We start from the raw sequence: 23,371 nt of genomic DNA, 5'->3' as shown, positions 1-23,371 counted from the left end.
CCTGTCACATAAGTGTGAGGAGGGTCAGCAGGATGCTGCAGCGGAAGCAGGTACTCCTGTGCGGGGTGCGTCATTTAGCCCAAGGTCATGACGCTGTTCCTCCTCCAAACATACCAGTAAAGAGGATGAGAGAAGAGCGCTATGACTCACATTTTGTTTGTTTTGAAAGACTTGCCTTTAGAATTAATTTGCGAGGCATGAAACTCCGACACAGATAGCCAAGAATACAAGATAAGGTGGCTGTCACACAAGGGACGTGCACCAGGGAGTAAAAAGTGGCCACGTTACGGGACAGCCATGACTCATTACTAGGACTCACTAGGAATTTCGGAGAACCTCGACGAGTGTTTTGAATACAGCAACCAGTAAAAAGGATGAAAAATAAAGTAAAACAGTCTAGTGCCTAGACAGTATATTAGGCTCTTCGATTTTTTTTTCAGTAAAATGAGGCTGGGAATCACGTGGCTTGTCCCCTGATCAGCTAAAATACAACACCGTTTTTTTTCTGATAACACGTGGTCTTAAAGTTTTTTTTGTAGCCCCCAATGTGATCAGTCTGATCCAAACCCAGTGAAGACGAACAATGAGCCCGCAACCTTCCTTGTAAATCTTTGAGAGCGCACCATGCATAGGACGGCACACGTGCGCGCGCACACGCATGCTGCGCACACACAATTCACTTGTGGCAGACTGACGCACACTCCTAAAATAATAAGCCATGCAAATAAGAGCGCATAGTCCGATGCGGAGAGCATATGGCGTAAGTGCGCAAAACCACGCAACGCCGGCTTGATGGATTGTGAGAGTGTAGGCAAAGAAAGTGTTCTGGTATATTCGCCACTTCGATGAGCAACAAACGAGAGAAGAGCCCGGTACACAACTCTCCCAGCGGACGATGCCTTTCCCAACTCGGGAGAAAAGCAAAGGGGAGACCGGACGGGCAAAGCACGGACCTTTGGAGAGCGACGACAGGGAGAGAGCGGCAGTCGGACGTCTCATGTGCGCTCTGGAGATGGAGATGACAAACCGCAGCCTGCACGGCAATTCCAAAGTGGATTGTGTGAGCTGCGATGGCTTGAACAACCGAACCTGCGGGGACTCGGCAGAAGTGTCCGTACCACTGTCACTTCCCGGGAAGCGGATTAATCACATGGAGGGAGACGACCTCTACAGACTGCGAGACAGAAAGTTTTTATTGGAGGATAAGAAGCGCCTTTGCGCGCTGGCTTTGGGCACCGCTCTGCTGGGGATACTGCTCATGATAATCCACGCCGAAATATGCCCATATGTTTATACACCGGTAGGTTTAAAGAATTAACCACACTAACGTCTTGGCCAATGATGTTTACTGCATAATCAAATCATATCGGATGGAACTTTTTACAGTGAGACACTTAATCTGACGCTGTCCTTGCACAGACTGTTCCATGCCTGTTTTCATTAGATTCTGTGAATATATCAGTCACGCATGTGACTTCATGTGACATACAGCTCTTTTCGCGTGCTACACAGGGCAAAGAGCAGCAAATCTTTGACACTTAGATTACGTTTCCTTTGTGCTGTCAGCGCCGTTAATTCATTTCATTCCTCGTTATCCAGCATCATGCAGACAGATGAAACCTTGATTAATACGCGCTCTGCTGCATCTTCTTTAGCTTATGCTCAAAATGGTTTCTACTTGAATGTATTTGTAATAACTTGTGGTTTCTTTTTTTTTTTTTTTAATGGAACGTTTCAGTGTTTGGCTGCAATTTGCGTAGAAAAAAAATACACAGCTACTGGCCATATTTGTTGTCATGACAACTTTCTTGATTAGCAGACAACACAAACCCCATGCTGCAGGACCTGCACCTGGGCTTTGAACCTCTCTGACCTTCTGATTAGTTAGTCCGTTTCCAGACACACTATTTGGTAGCACAGCAGCCTCATGACATTAACATGCAGATCTCAGTGGATAACAATGCCAGGCCACACAATCAACAAATTATTAACTCCCCCTGGCTTCCTACAGCACACGCCAGTTCCACATGTGGAAAAAAGTTCTCATGCGTGCCGCTAAACATCAGACCACCTCCATGCTGTGAAGTCAGTGATTGATTACAGTGTCAGAGAGCTCCACATTTCTAACACACATCAGTTACACTCCAAACCTATGGAAATGTTCTCTAAAAGATGTGTGGTGCATTCGGAGAGACGGAGAAATATGGCAGTGAAATTAACAGTACTGGCACGAGTAACGGGTTCTCTATTCCAGTTTACAAATATGAACCAAGAACAGGTGTTGTCAGACCATTTCTAACAACAGGCATCAGCTTTGGTGCCATGGAAATGCTGATGCACTGGAAAAGTGTTCCCCGCCGCAGTAAAAGTATATTATTTTGGAGAGGCTGCACTGCTGATTTAACCGTAGCTTGTATAATTAATGCCAGTATTCATTCATGGGGTCTCCAAGTCATGAGTGTGAGTAACCCAAGGGCTATTTCAACACAATGCAACATCTTTGCGGTGCCTGGAGGGGAACCCCAGTATTGTAATTATATTTTGTTAAGGATTTGTTGCAGCATATTTTGGTCCTATCAAAGTTATCAACATAGTTAAGCATACCTTTTCATGTTTATGCACGAAAACAGGGCTATTTATGGAACGTTTTTCCACATTTCACTTCTTCCCCTACAGCGAGATTGTTAACAGTACTTCAGGCTATCTTTCCACATCATTTAGTGTATAATTATAGTGTTTGTATGGCCAGTCTGAAAGACTCTATGTCTTGAATTTAATGTGCTAAGGCCATGAGTGTGCACGTTAACCAGGAAGTGACCTCGGGTCATCTTTCCAGCAACTCCCCTGCAACATTTCTGTACGTTTAAAAGCATTATCCGCACTATATGGCTGGAAGGCTGAGCATGATGTCCAGTCTTTAAAAGTGCAAACCCCGTGGTAAAGTAGATCCTTTTGATGAGCTCTAACGATTCAGTCATGTGTGATTCCGAGACTTGCAGTCCAAAAAGAAAAGTTAACAAGTTCAGTCTCAGCAGTTTTACATTTAATCAGAAATATCTGCCAGCTAAGCTTATAATCATTGATTAATCACTTGGTTTCCAACCAATGCACAACATAAAGAATCACAATGAACAACAAGTTCAGCATGTTTCTAATATTTAATTTAATTAATTTATTTATTACTTTGCTGAAAAACACATTCATCACTGAGAAATGCCAGGGGATTGATTTTTGATCTTTTGATCAGACAGCAAATTGCGTCTAAATGATCCTGCCGTCTTGATGTTTCATCTTATATTTTTAATCATCTCATAACAACAAACTCAAACGAAGGAATGGGCATTCCTGGAAGCATAGTGTTAGCCACATGACCATCCACTTGAAGCATTATTACAAACTTCCTCAAGTGCTGTGGCAGACATCCTTTTTAAAAGTAGGTCATTTTTTTTCTTTTTTCTTTTTTTTTTTCAGGATGGTGCAATACAGTTGCAGCACACCCACACACTGAAACCTGGCTTACCTATTGTACAGTATACGGCCCACATGCAAATGTACCAACACTGTTTTCTGTACCTGCCCCCGTCCTTACAATCAAGCCAGTTAGGGTCAATAAACAAGACAAAACCCACAACTAAACTTCTGCCGATGCAGATACAGGGCCTATGACCACCAAAAGTAGAACACATGCATGTGTTATCAGGGAGTTTTTGCAGAAACATACCTCCAAAGAGAGAGCAGGAAACGTCAGAGTTAGGTGCTGTGCTAACTCCTAGTAATGAAAACCAACACAAAGCGATTGTGGCCTGTCTGAGGATCTCTGTCTCTGTAATAGTCAGTACATTCTGCAAAATGTACTGACTATTACAGAGATTTTATTACACAGATTCATGCGGTAATGATGTTCGTTACTTACTATATAGCCACTCATATATGTGTGTGTGTGTGTGTGTGTGTGTATGTTTGCAGAGAACCTACATGACTGGCTAACAAAGCAAATTAGAAAACTTAATATGTCTACGTATTATTGCTTTTGAAAAGTGTTTATTTATCACAGAATATACAAATCAGACTGCTTTCTTTTTCACTGAATTTGATATTTTAATTTTTAATTTATTTGCTAACCCTTGGGCGGCCTGTTCTGGTGACAGCCACTTGCTGTCTCTCCAAGACTATGAGAAACAATCCGCGTTATGGTTAACCCAAATTAGGTTCACCAGGTTTGAAATGGCTGTTTCCAACAGGAAAATGTTACAAAAACTATTTTAGAAACTCAGCAAGAGACATGTTGTTGAACTCTGTGTTATGGTGTGTGGTGAATTGTTGAGCTTTTGTGGGGTCTTCTAATTAGTCCTGGATGAAACACAGACATGATGTGGATGCTACGGGAGAAACTGTGGAAAACAATGTACCTTGCCAACGGACGTCACACCATACCACCTACACGCTCAAGTTTCCTCGAGTTTGAAAGTTTGTAATTATCTTTTTAACTGTAAACCACATTAAACTGCACTCCCCGTTAAAAACTTCCACTGACGTTGCATCACTTGCACCGAGATGCATGAATCATGGATAAAGGTGCTCTTTAACCTGTGTACGGCAGAGGCCTGTGATTAGCTCTTGATTCAGTTTATGAAACCATCTCAGCTCCTCTGATGGAGTGAACCATCACGCTGTGTCTCCAGCTGTCCATTTCCTGGAATGGAAAGTATTTAATTACAAGCACACTCAATGTAAGTGAGTGGCTCTTTACGCACTTTTTTTTGGGGAGTTCATTATATAATAGGTAATTCCTCTTTAATTGGGCTCAATTACCGCAGATTTTCTAACGAAGCTTCGTTTGGAAACGAAATAATTAGTTGCTCACAGTTATACTTTTATAATCCATTGAAGTTAGTCTTAATACTCTCACGTGCAAAGGGAACCTCTGGCAAACGTTTATCATAAGCAGCACATTTTTCACAGAAACAAATTCATTTAACAGTTCATTTCTGTTGATTGACTAAATGAGTAACCGCCGATATTTTGAGCTGATTTAATCAGGATTTGTACCAGTTTAGCTGGAAAACGCATTAAAGTTTGTTTTGGGTACACAGTAGTGATTCAAAAGCTCCTGTCACTCACAGTTTGACCCACAGTCTCAACTGTTCTTGAGCGGTAAACTCGTGGGGGATCTAGTTTGTGTTGCAGTCCAGCAGGCGGTCTATCCACACTCCCTTGGAGAAAACAGATTGGAAATTTTGTACTGCAAATAATTCATGTACCTCTGAGAGAGCTAAGAGCCAGATGGATGTTTTGGCTAACAATAACCAAGCAGCCTCTTGTCTGTTAAGATGTTGTATTTTAAAAATGATTAAATATACTGCTCCCCTTTGCAGCCATGTCAGTGACACAGTCAGAAACTACTCCGGTTGGGAGCAATCTATAAAACCTTGATGACAAAGAACATTAACGGAAAGAAACTTTAGCTATATCAGAAGACCTTCTATTCATGCTTTATCTCTATGTTCTTTTTTCTTCCCAGGGCTCAAAAATCGCCTTAATCATCAACTGTTCCATCAGCCTGTCCACTGGGTGCCTCCTGATCCTCATTATAGCTTTCCATTATAAGGACATCAGGGTGAGTTTACCTCGTCCCCCCGTCTCATAGAGATGTGGAGTCTGTCCGAGTGAGAGCTTGTGTGTTCTGGAGCTTCATGTGCTGTTGTGTGTCACATTTTATGGCAGTGTAGTATGTTCCAAATTAACTCTGTTAGAGATACTTGAGGCAATTCGTAGCTCTCGGTCCACTGATGGTAGCCTCAACACTGATTATGTGCGGTGCGTTTGCTGTATGTGTAAAAAAAAAAAAAAAAAAAAAAAAAAATCTGGAGCAAATCCTCAGCCCACAAAGACGTGCACGATATTCTAGCTGCGATGTTTTTCCAGTGCACATGTCTCGCTGCCGCTGTGTGTGAATTAAATATCGAACAGTTCTCACAGTATAAATTTTCCGTAACATGCAGAACGAACCATGGGTTTAGAAACTGAACAGCGTTTCAGGACTCTCAGTTCCTATCTTTATGTTGATCGGGCCACTCCATTCTCACCTAGCGCGGTTTTAGTTTAGTTGTGAGTCATGTGTGTCTGATACAAGAGGGGTTCAGTCCAAGTGTGTTAGGGAGATAAGGAAAGGGAAGGTTTAGGGTGGAGACTAAAACAGTGTGCTGTGGTGCCTGATGTTGCTATAATACTCTGTGACAAAGTGCACTGAAACTTCTGAAACCGCTAGAAATGTGTTCATAAATGTAACTGGACAGGAGAAATTTCTGAAAATGTTTTGTAATTTTCTTTCTTCAAACTGAGGAGCGATAAAGCCGCATATTGATGCGATGAAAAGATTTTTACTTTCGCACATGTCAGCTTACATGTTTATCTCAAAGACTACTGCTCTCCTTCTGAGATTAAAAACTGTTTGCTTTTCTCGGCCCTTTTCGAGTATGGTGTACTTTAGAGCAGTTCTGGGACAAACATTTGATGACGCTAACCTTTTTGGTCTTTTTGGTCACTTGAATGTGTAAACCAACTCTTTTTTTTTGTACGTAAGGATGCAGTCAGGTCCAGAATTATTGGATTCTCTGATAAACAGTCACACAGCTACATTGGCATAACACTTGCCAATGCAATGCTAATGCACTTATTGCTTATTTTCCCATCCAGTAAGTGTCCACAGTCTCTTATAGATAGCTGCTAGTGGTAAGGGCGTTAACTAACTTCACCTGCATTTACAGTACAAATTAACTTGGCCATAGAACATTATCTACAATAATTTTATTGTCATTTTATCATTTTATCACATTTGCCAAGGGTTGGTTTCCTTTAGCCTACTGATGTATTGTGAAAGCAATCCAGCTTACCGCAGGTTTTACTCCATGTTCCTGTCACCAGCCACCGGAGCTGATAAAGGCTCCTGCCCACGTTACATGGGCCCACATCATTACATGTCTGTAATTTTGGCACATTTTGGCAGCATTTGCTTGAAGAACAAGCTTCTTTTTTTCTTGCAGTTTCTCTGCGCCTCCTTTGCGTTTTCTTTCCATCTCAGAAGATCCTAACAGATAACGTTACGGTCAGCCTACACCGCGCTTCACACCGGCGCGCCAAGCCAAATGGAGGAGGTGTTTCATGATATGATTGGGCCAGCCCTGTGTCAACGAAGAAAATAATCAATGGGCTGTAGGCCAGTGAGTGTCAAGGGCCAGCGGTTAAGAAACATAATATTGCACTGACTTTTTTTGACCAAGGACCAAAGTGAAAAAGGTTGGTGTTAAACAATGTCCCTGATGTGATTGGGCCGCTGATTTATTGGTTTTATGGGCCGGTCAGACCAATATATGAATTAAAAAAAAGTGTCAGGACTGTTGGCCCACAAGGAAAATGCCTGGTATGCCAGATGGCCTGCCCATCCCTGGTGTAGGGATGGGCAGGCATCTCCCTTTAAATGGTTTCTGCATATGTGACCCTGCTAAAACACTGGATAAATTTTTTATAAAGTGAGAGAAGTGAATGGGGTTTTCTGAACAGAATTAACAAAATGGTTATTTCATTTAAAACATATCAACAGGTGCCACAAAACATTAGCAATTTGCTAATGTTACTAACCCACAGAGAAGTGGCAGAGGAACTAGAACCAGTATAAAAATATCAGCTGGTTCATATGTGAGGTTAAAGTTTCAGTAAAGAAGTTATGGAGTATGGCACCAATTTCTAAACATTAAAATACTGCGTGTTTGCCTTTCAACTGGTTCCAAGTTCAGCAGCTATTTTACCGTTTTCTCATCCTCTTTCAGCTCTTCATCATTGACCACAACCAGGTGGACTGGCGTATTGCCATGACCAGGCGCAGGGTTCTTGTGATCACCCTGGAGCTGCTGGTCTGTGTCATCCATCCTGTTGGATCCTACTGGGAGGTGGGCCTCCAGGTCAACACCTCTTACTCAGCTCCACTCTGTGTTTCCAACCACCACGGCGAGGACCTGTTGAACATGGAGCTGCTGTTGTCAGTGCTGATGTTCCTCCGCTTGTACTTGGTGCACCGAGCCATCCTGCTGCACAGCAAAGTGCTGCTGAGCGCCTCCTACAGGAGCATAGGCTCACTCAACAACATCAACTTCACCTTCCGCTTTGTTCTCAAGGTACTGATGAACAAGCATCCGGCCCGTACACTGCTGGTCTTCATCCTTCTCTTCTGGCTCACTGCGTCCTGGATGCTTACTCTCTGTGAGAGGTAGGGGGAAAAACTGCACGTGTGTGAATCAATACAAATGGAGTGATCATATCTGGCATGATTTCAGTGAACAGTAAATATTTTACTTAGTAAAAAAATATGAAATATGACCAAGCAAGTCAATACAAATACAAAACCCAGTCCTTAGAGTCCGTCGAATCCTTTAGAAATTAGTTGGTGGCTATATTATCCATCAATAAATGTAGAAAACATTCAGTCGAACCAAATTTTACTCATATAATGCGATGCATTTAAGTACAGGTGTGTAGGATTAAGTTGCATCTAAAGAGGATGTTTGCAGATTGCAACTAACTAAATACCCCTGCTTCACCTCTCTTACCAAGTATCTAGGAGAACCTATGGTGGTTGGCACCTTAAAGCAAAAAAACCTTCATTATTACACAGGATGAGATCCCTTGCATTTAGAACCCCAGTCCAACTGAGAAAAAAAAACAAAAAAACAAAGCCGGCCAGCAAGCTAGCTACAACTAGCAACCAACAAGGAGACACCAGCTAACTATCCTAGCCAAGAGCAGTAGGCAGTATGCGGCACATCATTGGGCTTTTCAAGTGGGCAGCTCCCTTCCCCACTAGAAACTTGAAGCCAAATGCCCTCTTGATAGCCAGTGTTTGGTTTGACCTGTGTGGACTGTAGAAACGCCTGGTGCTAGATTTGAATGCCATCATTAAATGGCTGATTGTTGACCGAGTTCACGTGAGAGGATACATGGCATTTTATTAGCCTGCTAACTCGTTGGCCTTGGTAGCTTCAAGGTGCTGTCACTAACAGCCTAACAGGGGTTTTCCTCGCAGCTTACAGACATCATGCATTTGTGCCCACAACCTCCATGTTTGTTTGCGTAAATTTCCTCTGAATACCACAAAAGTCGGATGTCCATATGGAATTTTGTTGAAGATACAGTGAACACGACCCTGTTTGAAAGGCAGAGGAGACTATTAACTGGTAAAAACATAATTATGAAGCTAAATTTTTATATTTCCTGAATTGACGAGAAACCAGACTGACTGCAAACATGTGTTATATATATATATATATATATATAGTTACATGTACCTCTATATGTTAAGCATGCATTTTCTGTGCAGCTTGCAGACAATTAGCTTAGCATTAAAACTGGAAACATCTAGCACAACTCAGTTCAGAGATTCATGAAGAATGACACACAATGGCGAGCCTTTGGGCAATTATTATTATTTTTTTTTTATCTTTAAACAGACCTAAGCTAGCTGCATCTCCCAGTCTCAGTGCTAAACATCTACTGACTAACACTCTTTACGGGTGCCCACGTTTTGCCCATAATATTGAAGAGAAACGTACACCACTTGGGTACATTTTCGTAAGGGCTGTACACTAAAGTGAAAGCTCAAGCTTAAATCTCACTACGCTTGGACAGTAATGTTTCTTTCAAACATCAGTTCCATATTTGCTCAGAGGCTGGCCTTGCTTAACATGTAGGAAAATGAACCGCGAAAACAAAGACGCTTGTTTGCGTTCCACAGTGTTCACCTTCAGTCTTCACACATTCACCCACATTCTCTTTTGTCAAAATGACCTTTGACTAGAGTCCTTTATCCTGGAGTGAGTGTATAGGTGGTTGCTTAAAGTCAAATAAAACATTTTCTTTAAGTCAAAATAAATTAGGTCAGTTTCCATTTTTCTTTCAGTAGAGGACTTTGTTACCTCTCTGTAGAATGGACGATAATGTTCATCCCTCAGACTTCTCTCACGAACACACGCCGTTGTGCGGAGGCCAAATAAACTTCAGCCTGACGTGTTTGAACAGTGTGAGGTCATTTGCTCAGTTGAACCTTAATGGGAGGTTTCGCCTTCAGTTTTCCATCTCAGTTGTGTATGTTTTGATCTGTCAAAAGCAATAAAATAGCTAAAGACTAAATGGCTGATAAGAGCAACGCTGAAATGTTTCTCCCATCATGCTCCTGCATTAGTCAGATCTACATCTGGAGACCGATTGATGCTTGCACACTGGATTACCTATTTTGTGATATTTCTGCCAGACACCACAGGACACCCTCAGAAGGCCCATGTCCATTCTCTGATGAGTCACAACTGTTTTGGGGGCACAAGGGAGACCTACACAATAGTAGGAAGGTGGTCATAATGTTATGTGTGATTGGTGTATTTCATTCGTAACGACACAGTCTCAGTTCTGCTCTCTCTCGCTGCAGGCAATCCCAAACATCAACGGGCCACATGGATACAGCTCTGTGGCTCATAGCCATCACTTTCCTCACAGTGGGCTACGGCGATGTAGCACCCAAAACCAGCTGTGGCAAGGTGGTGTGTCTCTTCACTGGAGTCATGGTAACTCGATTAATTTGCTTGCTTAGGAAATGTGCGGTGATCAGTAGAGTGATTGCGAAAAAGGGCTTTTAAAATAAATGGTGCATCAGGTTGTGTGACTGCTGAAATCTGTAAATTGCACAATACTCTATGAAGAGTTTCAGTAGTCGTTTTGGCTTCTTCCCATGAAATCTTTTATCACAGCAGTTGTGGCTCCAACACAAAATACATTTAATGATTGAAGAAGTACAACAGTATATTATCTTTGTTTAACTCCACCTCACAACCTTGAGCGCACAACCAACCTGATAACACACAGAAACAAGATGTTCTGTTGCTGTTCTTGTTAATTAGTCATACTTTATGCTGTGTTTATTTCTACTGTGTCTTTTCGCAAGAAGGCTCTGGGTGCTTAGTTTACATGTACTCCCTGTGCCGGTTAATTGGTGATTTTAAATTGGCTGTAGGTGTGAATGGTTGTTTGTCTTTCTGCGTTGGCCCTGTCATAGACTGGCAATCTGTCCAGGTTCTACCCGCCTACTGTCCAGTGTCAGGTGGGATAGGCTTCAGCCCAGCTGTGACCCTCTAAAGGAGAAGTGGTAGTACATAATGCATGAATGGGTTCACTTTTCTCCTTCCTCCAACCCAACCTATGTTGTACTGTTGCTGCGGTCATCTTGCATACCTGAAACTCTCTTCTTGTCCTGAACACCTTCATTCTTTCATGTGTGAAATTTTGATCTCGGCTTTCAGTCACTATAGATGGCTTAAAAATGCTCAAAATAAGTTAAGCATATGTCAGCAACTGCAGTGTCTGTTTGTCTAATTTCCAACTTGTAATAAAGGTAATATTTCTGAAGTAGCACACACACAGGTTTTCTGGATATTTGGGGCTGACACTATATCTAAAAGTGAAAGTGTGACTATATTTCACCATGTTCCAGCCGGATTCACTTTGACTCTGTAACACACACACACACACACACACACACACACACACACACATATATATATATGCATCCCTGTGTGTGTGTCTGTATGTGTGTGTGTGTGTGTGTGTGTGTGTGTGTGTGTTACAGAGTCAAAGTGAATCCGGCTGGAACATGGTGAAATATAGTCACACTTTCTCTTTTAGATGTAGTGGCAGCCCCAAATATCCAGAAAACCGCAGCACAGCATCTGACTAATACCTGTACCATTAAGACCATTAATGAAAGTGAAGCAGAAAGATTTCAGTAAGGGCCCGTTTAGGCCAGTGACACACTGTGCCGGCAAAGTCATTTACACGTCACTATATAGGTAAATTCTAAAGTAAGCAGTTTTTTTTTTCATATCATTTGTAGGAAATGGCATAGTCACTAGTGTCAACTTTATTTAGCATGTTGTCACCTTTACTGCTACATGCTAATTTAGTCACTTGGGTTGGGAATTGTGTGTAGTTTGCGTGGAAATGGTGATTAAGGGCATTTGGCCGAGGTTGTTCACTTGAAGTGGGTGTGCGACATGTCACGTTTATCAATACCAGCATCAATATCAATGAACTTGACAAGCTTGCTTCTGACTCTGGGGGAGGAAGGGAACAGCAGCTTGCTTGATGGCGCCTGTGAATTCTGAATTTGCTGGCTGTGTCCGCTCAGTAAACCGGAGGGCAGAGGACACATCCGGTTATTTACTGTCAACCGGAAACAAACTTTAGCAGCGAATTGTGAGGTTTCCGTATCCACAAGAACACAGGTACAGACAAGTCAGCATGTTGTAGAAACACCCAATGTTTGTTGCCAGAGGTGCAACGGCCCCCTCAAGAGGGGGCTCTCTGGTTTTTCAGGTGACAACTTGGTCCTGCCATGGTCCTGCCAGGCTTTTCTACACATTCAGTGACTACTCTAATCGTTATACTTTGCAAAGGGATTATAAAATTTAACTTAGATGTTTCTAATGCCACAGCATAAAATAAATAGTGTCCCAGAGAGAGAGATTGTAGGGAAAGGACTGAAGTCAAAATGTCCGTGTCTATAAAGGAGAGAATAAGTGCTAATGTAATTAGCAATTTAATATTATTATCTTGGTCAGGTAAAAAATAATAATAAAGTGGAGAGGTTAAAAGGGATGAGGAAATGGCACCTGAGATAATATTCAGAGCTGAACAGTAAGTGCAAACAGTGAGGAGTGGCTGTGCATTTGAAACACTTTGCTGCTGCCTTCATATCCAGTACAAGCAGATAAGAGTCGCCGCCGTTGGATGTGGGCACGAGTCCGATTTAGACACCTCCGTGACAGAGTGGAAAACAGTCTTCCCAATCTTTCCCTCCCTTTTCTCCATCTCCCTTGTTTTTATAAGTTCCCCCCTTAAAAGGGAAAACTTTCCACCATATCCATTTTTAGGTGGTTTATTGCCTTTGGCACCACTTCAACAGGAGGGTGTGCCAACCTGTGCCCATGGTTTGGAAAAAAAACAAATTTCCTACTCCCATCAGGGCGGCCCTGGGAGCTAGTGGCTGGGGTGATGCTCACACCTGTAGTATGGCTGAAAGCCTTCATGGTCAGCACTTCGGCTGCACTCCAGTCATAACTCAGTTTGCAGCTGTGCTCAAGGGTTGACAACACGGTTTGCTTCCCATCACCGTGTGTGGATGGATCCAAGGAAAAAGTTTGTACCTCCCAGGTTCTGCAGTCGATGTAATGATAGATATTTTGTGGCTGTTGGAGTGAAGGATAAATATATCTTTCAGCGTTTTGGCTAAGGCTTTCTTATGCTCATGCTTGGTCTTTGTGTCTCCTTATTTCTTTCTCCCTTTCTCTATCTCCCTCTCTTTCATGCCAGCTGAAAAGGAAAGCAGGTAAAAAAAAAAAAATAGTTACCTTATATCGTCGTATGTGGTGATGGACCTCAGTGTTTGCCTGTGTGTCGTGCTGTTTATTTTCAGTGAATATGTGGATTGGCCTATTTGAATATTCACCATCATTCTGTAGTTCCCTATCCAGCAATAGCACAAGGTTATTCCCAGAGGAAACCCGAGCTATTTCTGCGTCTTCGAGGCCTGTTTAGGCACTGGACATTTATTTTAAATCTAACTTGGATTTATAAACCATTTGAGGCATGAAGAGTTTTCTGAACAAGGGTTTCCTTTGGGGATAATGAAGGGGCTAAACACACAAAACCCACTGCTGAGAATCAGGCCTAACATGCTAACAGGCTGTAAAAACAATCGGTGTGCTTCAGTATTCTGGATCAGTCTTGAACAATCCTTGAGAATCTGCTGAGAAGACAAAGCTGGTGGTACATGCACCAGAGACCAGGCTAACGGGTACGTGTGTGTGTGTGCGTTTGTTTCAGGGTGTAGCCTGCACCGCCATGCTGGTGGCAATCGTTACAGAGAAGCTGGCACTGAACAAAGGAGAGAAACATGTGCACTTCTTCATGCTGGACATCCAGATTTCTAAAAGGGTAAGAACACGTTTTTTTTTTTTTTTTTTTTTTTCCCAGCAGCCAGGAATAAAACTTAAATCACAACCACAGAGTGTAACAACATAAAAGGAAACCCACTCTTCAATGTATGTTTGCATCCATTTGATTTCGCTGCCTATCACGTTACTGCACAGACGATGCCCATTCACTGCACATCAAACATATTTTATGTTACTGTTGACGCTGTTTCAGAATGTGGGAAGGTTGGAGATTTCTATGTACGTTTCCTACCATCCAGCTAGCTGCTGGTTTCTGATTTCACTGCTGAATGAAAATTAGCTTGCTGAGATTTGTTTTTAGTTAGATAATCCATCATAAATGAACGCCATGTCTGTGTTTGTTGTTGTCAAAGTCACTGGAGCATTGCGTGGTGCTTCAGTTGGAAGTGCAGAATGATTTGAAGAGTCTGCGCTGCATTGCCAGAAAGCAATACAGCACGCAAAACTAACACACTTGAGCATGCTGTAGAAAATCTGTGGCGGCTGTGTAAAGCGTGTGACTTGTATTTTTCATGAAATAGGAAACCTCCATACAGCAGAGTTGAGCAGTTTTCACTGTTAATGAAGAATGTATCTGTAACTACTTTGCTTTAGTAACGCATTAACGGCTCGGCGTAGGTCAGATAACGTGAACCTTAATATGGAAAATCATCTCAGGTGTTTCAAAGTAAAACCTAATAAAGCACGGCGCTCCGGGCTACCGACATCGGAAAAGTGCAATTGACGTACAATATGTGGGTGTTGTAGTGGGATTATTAAATTTGAACGTTCTCTAAAGAGCCTGAAATACAGTGGCTCTTATTTTTTGCAGCGTGTGCTCAACAATTAATAATCTAATAATGAAATAAACCTTCCAGCAAATGTCGATCGGTCACCGGAGGTTACTGCTAAATGGGAGGGCCTAACAAGAAACTCAATAAAGTGCACAGAGACAGGATGGCTGCGTCATTTTTTTTCCACGTTATGGTTTTTGACTCTTTAAAAAAAAAATAAAAAATCATCTTGTCCCTTAAAAAAGACATACCAGAGAACAGGATAGGGATGGTGTGAGAAAGAGAGGAGGGAGGTGAGGGTCTGCCAACCTCTTTATAGCTTTTTCAAGGCGTCAAACAGAGGAAATAATCTTATCTCTGTCAGGAAAGAAACTTGTGTCAGTTCAGGACGGTGCAGCGATGGGGCAGGAAACTGTTTGCGCTTACGCATGTGTTTGTGCGTGTAAGTGGCTGGTCGAGGGCTTGCTTAAGTGTTTTCTTTATTGACGGGAACATAAATAAAGGGAAACACTGTCAGTACCAGTGTCGTAGGAACACGCATAAGCGCGGCGCGCGATGACTGATTGAGCTCCTACAACACTGGTTTCAGTTCGTTTTGTGTGCGCTGTCGGACTGCAGCTGCTACGCTGCTTCGGAGGATACAACCATTTCCTTTCTCCTGGTGGCTGCATCCTGTCACTAGGTGCATCTCTATGCCTGTCGTGGTTGTTTTGGTATGTGTGTGTGTGTGTGTGTGTGCGTGCGTGCGTGCGTCCTTCTGAGCTTTCTGGTGCAGCACAGACTTAACACGGATGGGAACAAGGGAAGACATCTGGATGCAAACACTGACAACCTCTATTAATAACCCCCACAACAGGGCCAGGCTGACATCATCACGGGGCACTTACAGTGGATCGGGCAGGAAGACAAACAGACACGAATAGAATCAAAGAGAAAAGTGCAGAAAGTGAAGAAATCTTGGTAGACTTGAGTTGGGCCTGTTTAAGAATTCCAGTGTATTAGGCTCTCTGTGAAAATAACACCTAATTGTTCCTTATTATCTGAAATCAGCATCAAAGGGAACGACTATCTGGATTTAATCAGCTTGGCTTGGATGACTCATGCTTTTATTTCCTGTTCTAAAATGTCTAAAAGATATAAGCAGCTCTGTGTGATTTTTGTCAGCCAAGCTTGCGAGTTTGATGAACTTGATCTCGATGGTCTTTTCGCTCGCTCTTGAAACCACCGCGTTTAATCAGCGATGTCTCTTTTATTTATTTATTTATTTATTTATTTTTACCAGATCCGCCACGCCGCCGCTAACGTCCTCAGAGAGTGCTGGCTGCTGCACCGCGCTAACCTGACGAAAGGCAACCGCGGCGAGCACCGAAGACACCAGAGGTGCCTTCTGGAAGCCATCCGAGTGTGAGTTACTGTATTAGAGGTTTTTTACCTTCAGGCAGGAAGCCTGTGTGGCTCAGTCCGGACGAGGGATGTAAGTGAGCGGCGGTTTATGTGCCTCGCATGTGTATTTTACGGGTCATTAACTTAGTGTCAACATTCTGAACCACAGAGTCACCGATTTTAATGACTAATTTAGATTACCAATTAGATTTGCTTGCTTCTTTTATGTGGGCAAGCCATGTGTGAACAAGGTCGCGCCCTTTTATTTGGTGCCGAATCCAAAAGTCCTTGCTGGCACATGCCGTGTCAAATGACCCATTTTCAATTAGTTCACAAAATATTCTACATCCTTTATGAGACATTCGAGAAAGGGAACGTCATGACGTGGCGCCACGTTTATGCAAGTGAATTGCACAAGACGGGAAGTCCACAAGTGTGACTATTATATGGTCTATGATCCTGACAACAGGATTACATGTGTGAGGGTATGCTAGCCTCTGTGGATGGGTTGTACTTCCTGCTTTAAACGGGGCATATAAATAAACACGCTGTGGAAAGTATGAGAGGGAGGAACCTCCACACCTGGGAGTAAGAACAGCGTAACCTAATGAGGCCATCACTCTTCGGAGACTGGGTGCTCGATCGCAATATTGGTCTCATCCATGCAGGGTGCTAAATTTAGATCTTTTCCACGTTTATATGTCAAAAAAAAAAAAAAAAAAAGCTTCTAGCAATGTTTTATAGCTGTTTAACAAACTCAGCGTGACTCCTCCACGTTGAGTAGTGGAATACTTGATTGTCAGGGCCGTTCATGCTTCATCTGTAGACGGGTACACCAGAACTCATACTGGAGCATTTAAACCACACACACACACACACACACACACACACACACACACACACACACACACACACACACACACACACACACACACACACACACACACACACACAGTAACATCATATTGGCGTTTTATTATCCACTGAATCAAACTAGCAAATGAACATACTTTCTGTGGCTAATACTGACTCTTTTGCACATTTGCAAACTCTCATACAGAAAAACTTTTTGCTGCCACGTCTACATTACTATTACTTTTTTTTTTTTTTTTTTTTCTTTAATACAAGCAAATGTCTTTATCTGCTGTGCACTTTGGTTATTGCTAATGTCTGTCTCTATATCTGTTGTGCCACCCCTTCGCCGTGGGAGAGTAAGAAACGTTTCTTTCGAGGCCCTTTGTCCGTCTGGCACACGTGAAGAAATTGACAATACAGCTGACTTGGATACTCGTGTCCGTTTCCCTGTCTGTGCCTCAGCGTAAACATTTGGAAATTCTGTGGTTGTGTTTCACTGTGACTGAACAAACCTGTTTTTCTGCACAGATTTCGGCATTTACGCCTCAAACAAAGAAAACTGAGGGATTACGTGAGCGAGATGGTGGACCTCCCCAAGGTAAATCACGGCTATGTGCTCAAATGCAAAGATTTAACTGTTTTTTATTATTATTAATTTTTTTATCACTGCTTGTTAAGATGCATGGACTGTTACCTTAAAAGCATCATGAGATTTGAATTCTGAGCCAAGAAATGTTTTCCACATGGAACAAAGCCGAGATAAAAGTCATTACCCAAACGACAAGCACACTATAATAAATTGTTTACATATAAGCGTAGTTTCTGTCAGATTTCAAGTGTAGCCCCGTGGTCATAAGTAAACCGCGCCACGGTCACTTTACAATCAGTTACAGCCTAACGGCCGTGCTGTAAACAAAACATGCCGTTCACTCTCACCGACTGAATGCAGCTGAGCCACGGCCTTGTATCGAGCCAAGCAGGCTAAAAAACAACCGAAGAGCCGCTGTTACTCGCTTATTTTCTGACACGAGTTTGCTGAAGGGCCTGCAAAATGTAGTGACAAGCTGGAAACACTGGAGTGGTTTTGGGTCTGCCTCAGCGAGTTGGCTTGAAACGGTCCCACATCCACAGTCTAACAGCGCATAAATCAGTCATCGAGACGCAGGCAAACGCGCAACATGCTCACAATGTGCTAGAAATTCAGTAACACGTGTATTTGTGTATCTAAATTGATCTCGGCGTGTGTTTTTTTTTTTTTTGTTTTTTTTCTCAACAGATGCAGATGATCATGTGCGACCTCAGCGCCAACTGGAATAACTCTTACAGGGAGCTGGAGCAGCGTATCCTCTCGATGGAACAGAAGCTGGACGAGCTGAGTCGCTGCTTCCAACAAACCTCTGAGCTGCTGTCTCAGGTCCTACGTCACCGCAACCCGGAGATCAGGTAAACAGCGGTTCAAGCCGCCAGCGACGCTGCGCAGATCTGCTGACAGCACGCTGCAGGATGTGGCATCGCGGCTCAATCATTGCAAAGTCCCTGCTTTGAGGAATAAAACCTTATTTGTTGTCTTTTCTTTTTCGCAGGTGACATGGCTACATGCTCTCGTCGAAGACTCCCTGTAGTGTTTTCATCTACAGTATCCACGAGTCCTGTCCAACCAGAGCTGCTTCAGACTCTCAACATGCTGAACCACTTGGAGGACTGGCATACACACTTAAGATCTCATCGCCTGGCCCAGTGCTAAGTGCAATGCACAATGACTCACTGCTGAAGATAAAATAAGGCCTCCACTGCGGGAGAAAATGAAGAGTGCATTTTGAGACATCTGTTTTCAGCTGATGTATTTGCGACTGCGCCAAAATGAGTTAATCTCAAACAAGGAGCGTGGAGAATCTCGTGGTCCACAATGTCGAACGCGCTCTAAACCAGCTATTCTTAATTCATCAACTCCCTCACTGACTCATTCCTGTGGAATAAGATATACTGTATACATTTTTTACGTGTTAATTTCAACTCTTTTGCAATGTTTTGCAGTGTCTTAGAAAAAAAAAAAAAAAAACCTCTCATGAATCCTTTTTGCGCCTACGCAGGTAGTTCAGTACTTAGTACATTTGATTATTGTTTGCAAACCAGCTTAATATGATACAGTGTATAACAATTCCTACTTATTCTGCTTTCCTCTGAAGCTCCAGTTAAATAAGAAATGAAATTACACATTCGGATGGTCGATACAGAGAAGAAACCCAGTTCAAGTATTTTGGAAAGAAACCTTTATTTTAAACTATAGATCCATGGGATTTCAAAGAAACTCATAGATTAATGTCTACACTGACGTTTGTAATCGCGTGATGCAGGAAAAGCATCTGACAGTTTGCACCTGTTGAAAACAACGAAAGAGCCCACACTGCCCTGTTGGCTGAATCGACTACTCCACCTAGTGGACAACACTTAAGTAGACAACATGTTAAATTAAAATGATCACAATTACGTAACTTTTAAAAAAAAAAAAAATAATCATAGACAATGTCATATGCTATTGCCAACCTAAATATCAAAACCTCATCGGCGTCTACAGGGAGCGGAACAGTCGAATCGGATGTGTTGAAAACAGATTTAAAGACAGAAAATGAGGACTTCCTCGCAAACCTCACGGATAAGAACGCACTTTGGGAGGGAACAAAATTTGCAACTGGATTAAATATTTCTACGGAAGATAAACTGTAAGTTTTATGTGTTTACATGTTTTTAACTTAATCCAATAGTGAAAAGCCCCTTGTGGCTTCATTTGTATACTGGTGTTAGCAAAGTAACTTATGAGGGACGTATTTTACACGTTTACAAAGTATCATTTGCACATAGTGAAAACATGTTAACGACCACCCGGGAGGATGTTAAAAAATTCAAAGCCAGTAAAAATGTGTTGCCTCATTTTGCCGCTCGGTAAGACAAATATTAAACAGTGACGACCAGATTGCACGTGTGAAATATGCCTTCTGATTTTATTCCATTTACGCAAAAAAGCAATGTCATTTCATGGCCTTTCTCAGCTGTTTGCATTTTTCTGTCCTGTTTTTAATTTGGTGCCATATGTAAGCCGAAGGCCTGAAAAAGAGCTGTCCACAGTCACATATGAAGGGCATTCTGCACTTTGTCTTCACCGCGCTCTTCCACGTATGTCCGGAGCTGGATTTCCCCCGTGATTTGCCATTCAGGTGCTGAGCTAAGAGCTTCGCCCCCGTGAAAGTGTCCCCGCAGCTGACGCAGATGTAGCTGATGGCCTCCGCATGCTGAACGCAATGCCGCAGGAGGTGCAGCCGGTGCTTGAACGCTCTGCCGCACTGGCACCGGTGCGACCGCCGCCCCCGGTGGAGGTAGCGGTGGCTGATGATGAGCGAGGGCTGCCGCAAGACGGCTCCGCACTGCCTGCAGGGGTAAGAGGCCTTGGAGCGCCAGCCCGTGTTCGCGCGTTTCGCCGGAGCCGCGTCCCGGCTGCCGTGCTCGAACATGGCCAGGATGGTGGGCGTGGTTGGGGAGTCCGGGTCGGAGGCCTGAGCGTCTCGCGGCGTGTCAGTGGCGACGGGAGAGACGAATAAAGGTGCAGCACTGCGGCTTGAGGCCTGGTTCGCTGGCTGACCTACAGCAACGCTTTTCACAGGCACAGCGGCTGTGCGCGCGTTGGCAGAAGGCGCGCTCGGCTGGGGGGAGGGCGAGCTCGACTTCACCACGGTGGACCCCGCGTAGGTCTGGCCGACGTGGAGCTTTCCATTGATGGCATGGTTCACTGCGTTTGGACTAGAGATGCTTGACAGGACTTCCGTGCTATGGATAAGTGGTATAACCTTTTCGTCGGTCAACAGTGAGGATTTAGGAATGATGCGCACTTTGGTGCTAACCACAGACGCGTGAACTCTGGTAACATGGTCTAACAAAGTTTTCTCAGAAGTGAAAAAGGATTTGCATATGTTACATGCTTTAGGCATGAACTCCGAACAGAAGAGGGCCACAGGTATTTTTCTACCCTTGGGACACTGGTGGCAAGTGTACAAATTCTGCTGAGAGAAAACTTGGCCACAGACGTTACAGGAATACAAATGCATGAAGTGTTCATCAAGAGTCGTCTCATTTAGAAAGACCTTCTTGCACAAAAAACACTGATATTTTACCTTGACGCCACTGCAGTGAAGCAAATGAACCTTAACTGACTTAAATGGCCCTCTGCCACACATTGAACACATTGAAGCATTGTTAGGATTGGGTGTGGGGGCGGCTTTAGAGGGTGGACTGCTGGAAGAGTCGCTGGAATTGCCAGACGAACTTGAGCCATCCGATTCTGGGTCATTTGGGCTCAAGTCTGCAGATTTAGAGAAAGTCCTGTCCTCGTCATCAGACTCAGAGCTGGATGAATAATCCGACTTCTCGCCATCACATTTAATGTCAGCATCGTTATCATCCTCGCCCACAATGTATTCCACACAGCTTTCAGACGCCTGAGGCTTCATCTCAGTCCTTTGTTCAGGCTTCGTCTCCGACAGCGACTCGCGCAGGGATGAGTTTGTGGTTTGTCACTTCAGAAAAGTTGCCACTGTTCCGCCGCTCATATGCGGCTGTAGAATTCGACTTCCTTGAGATGATGCCGAGTCCACGCAATGCGCCGCCACATGCTTGTTCAGCTGCCACACACAACCGAAAGACCGATGGCCCTTTCTGCAGAGCGGTGCTCAGTGCGCATTATCCAGGTGAGTGGAGAGCGACGTCAAGGTTGGAAAGCAACCTTGCAGAGGTGGCAGGCGGCTCCGGTATTGTGGCTTTTATTGTGCGACACCAATCTTTTTGAGTTGCTGATTTTTTTTTTTTTTTTGCCACATTCCCAAGATTTTGCATGCGACTGCACATCACACACCTGCCTTATTGTGGATAGACATTCTTCACCGTGGCTTGAGTCCTCAGTCATAAGGTGCCGGTCAGGCCGATCTCTGGGTGGTCTGCAGGGTGAGGCAGAATTGAGTCACTTAAAATATTGGGGAATAAATCCATATTACAGGTTGAATACATTACAGCAGACCTCCACTCTGTCATGAGGTAAAGACCTTTTCATATTTGTGGTAAAGAGATAACCACAAATAAGATATATATATATATACAAAAAATAATGTTTGTATATATACAAAAATGCAATAAGAAATTTGAAAGATTTACAAAAACAACCCTTACAGAGGAAAATAGAAATATAGAGACATTCTGTATTGGGAAACTGCTAAAAAAACTGGTGATGTAATATAATAGCTAATAAATGTAGACAGTCAGGTAGTAGTTTGTGCTAGATAATGCACTGCAAAAAAGCAGATATATTTATGCAGAAAATCAAAACAAAAACGGAGCCAAGTCTAATGTGTGAGTTGCAGCTCACTCTGGTGTTGTACGTCTACATCCAGGCAACGTGACATTTCCATCAGCCCTTTTTTGTTCAATGCTAGTTAGCAATGTTAGCATGCTAACGTGCTAAGCTATGATGGTGAAAATGGTGCACCTACTGCACAAATAGCATGTTAGCATCGACCTAGCCCAGAGCACTCCCGTGACAGTGTAAGTACAGCTTCAGCAAGCTGCCAACTTTCTGTCTTTTTCATCATGTATGTCTCAAATAAATCCATGTCTCCTAAAGCGTGAGCTGTTTGAACACGGCATCATTATGCTTTGGAAAATTGTGCCCAAAGGATACTTTTTTTTGACGGATTGTAGAATAAACTATTGACAGGGTAATCGGGTTAAAAAAAATCAATCTATAACTAAATATATATAAAATAAACATCACGACTGTAAATACCCATGTCCTCTTTTGCGAGGACAAGACATTAGAACCGTTCCCCCCTTTTTAGCTAAATGTTGACGCTTCTTTTAGTGAGTGAAACTGAACTGTTACATAGGCTACCTTAGTTACCTTGTGTTACATTATGTCTTATACCTGCACAGGTAACCGGTACTTACCCCTGTCTACAAGAATCAGTACGAGCTCACGATTTGCCCTAATATTGTATTGTAAAAAAACAAACAAACAAAAAAACAAACAACAAATATGTATATACAAAAATCTCGTGTTAATTTAAACAAGTAACATGTCGGCTTACCAAACAAATAACCCACCTCCATTCCAGATGTACATCTGAAGCGCATCCAGATGTGCAGATTGTGATACGACAAGTATGAGTGCCCACGTTACGAAAATATAAACATCTTTATTTTCATATTTGAAGACACTGTCCACATCTTCATGGCGGCCAAATCCGAACACCGAGCACCAAGTATCCGGTG

General features: G+C 43.0%; 2 protein-coding genes across 4 annotated transcripts; one reads left to right on the top strand and one right to left on the bottom strand.

Annotated features, from left to right (window-relative positions):
* On the top strand, nt 1-19,630 carry kcnn4 (potassium intermediate/small conductance calcium-activated channel, subfamily N, member 4). 2 transcript variants are annotated; one of them, XM_047598731.1, is made up of 9 exons: nt 446-1,300; nt 5,522-5,617; nt 7,827-8,263; nt 10,472-10,607; nt 13,921-14,031; nt 16,107-16,228; nt 17,591-17,660; nt 18,339-18,505; nt 18,646-19,630. In XM_047598731.1, the coding sequence occupies exons 1-9, from the start codon at nt 896-898 to the stop codon at nt 18,647-18,649; spliced, it is 1,548 nt and encodes a 515-aa protein (XP_047454687.1). In that variant the 5' UTR covers nt 446-895; the 3' UTR covers nt 18,650-19,630. The 2 variants fall into 2 exon arrangements, 1 of the variants encoding a protein (XP_047454687.1); XR_007113666.1 differs by lacking the exons at nt 18,339-18,505; nt 18,646-19,630 and adding an exon at nt 10,301-10,394 and having other exon boundaries at nt 1-1,300; nt 17,591-17,617.
* Nucleotides 19,316-23,369, bottom strand: si:dkey-79d12.4 (zinc finger protein 883). 2 transcript variants are annotated; one of them, XM_047598733.1, is made up of 2 exons: nt 23,204-23,369; nt 19,316-22,044 (listed from the first exon to the last, which is right to left on the bottom strand). In XM_047598733.1, the coding sequence occupies exon 2, from the start codon at nt 21,559-21,561 to the stop codon at nt 20,089-20,091; it is 1,473 nt and encodes a 490-aa protein (XP_047454689.1). In that variant the 5' UTR covers nt 21,562-22,044; nt 23,204-23,369; the 3' UTR covers nt 19,316-20,088. The 2 variants fall into 2 exon arrangements, with proteins under 2 accessions (XP_047454689.1, XP_047454690.1); XM_047598734.1 differs by having other exon boundaries at nt 23,188-23,354.
* Between the last annotated feature and the right edge of the window lie 2 nt (nt 23,370-23,371).

This window comes from Mugil cephalus, chromosome 11 (genome assembly GCF_022458985.1).
Source record: "Mugil cephalus isolate CIBA_MC_2020 chromosome 11, CIBA_Mcephalus_1.1, whole genome shotgun sequence".
In the NCBI taxonomy this organism is placed as follows: domain Eukaryota; kingdom Metazoa; phylum Chordata; class Actinopteri; order Mugiliformes; family Mugilidae; genus Mugil; species Mugil cephalus.
The sequence above is the reverse complement of the archived record's forward strand: the minus strand, read 5'-3'. Positions and strand labels throughout refer to the sequence as shown.

Bases quoted from the DNA above. Each gene is read 5' to 3' on its own strand.
- kcnn4 (XM_047598731.1), top strand. From the start codon at position 896: ATGCCTTTCCCAACTCGGGAGAAAAGCAAAGGGGAGACCGGACGGGCA. The intron at 5,618-7,826 runs GTGAGTTTACCT...ATCCTCTTTCAG, and splicing joins TCCATTATAAGGACATCAGG to CTCTTCATCATTGACCACAA. The intron at 10,608-13,920 runs GTAACTCGATTA...CGTTTGTTTCAG, and splicing joins GTCTCTTCACTGGAGTCATG to GGTGTAGCCTGCACCGCCAT.
- si:dkey-79d12.4 (XM_047598733.1), bottom strand. From the start codon at position 21,561: ATGAAGCCTCAGGCGTCTGAAAGCTGTGTGGAATACATTGTGGGCGAG.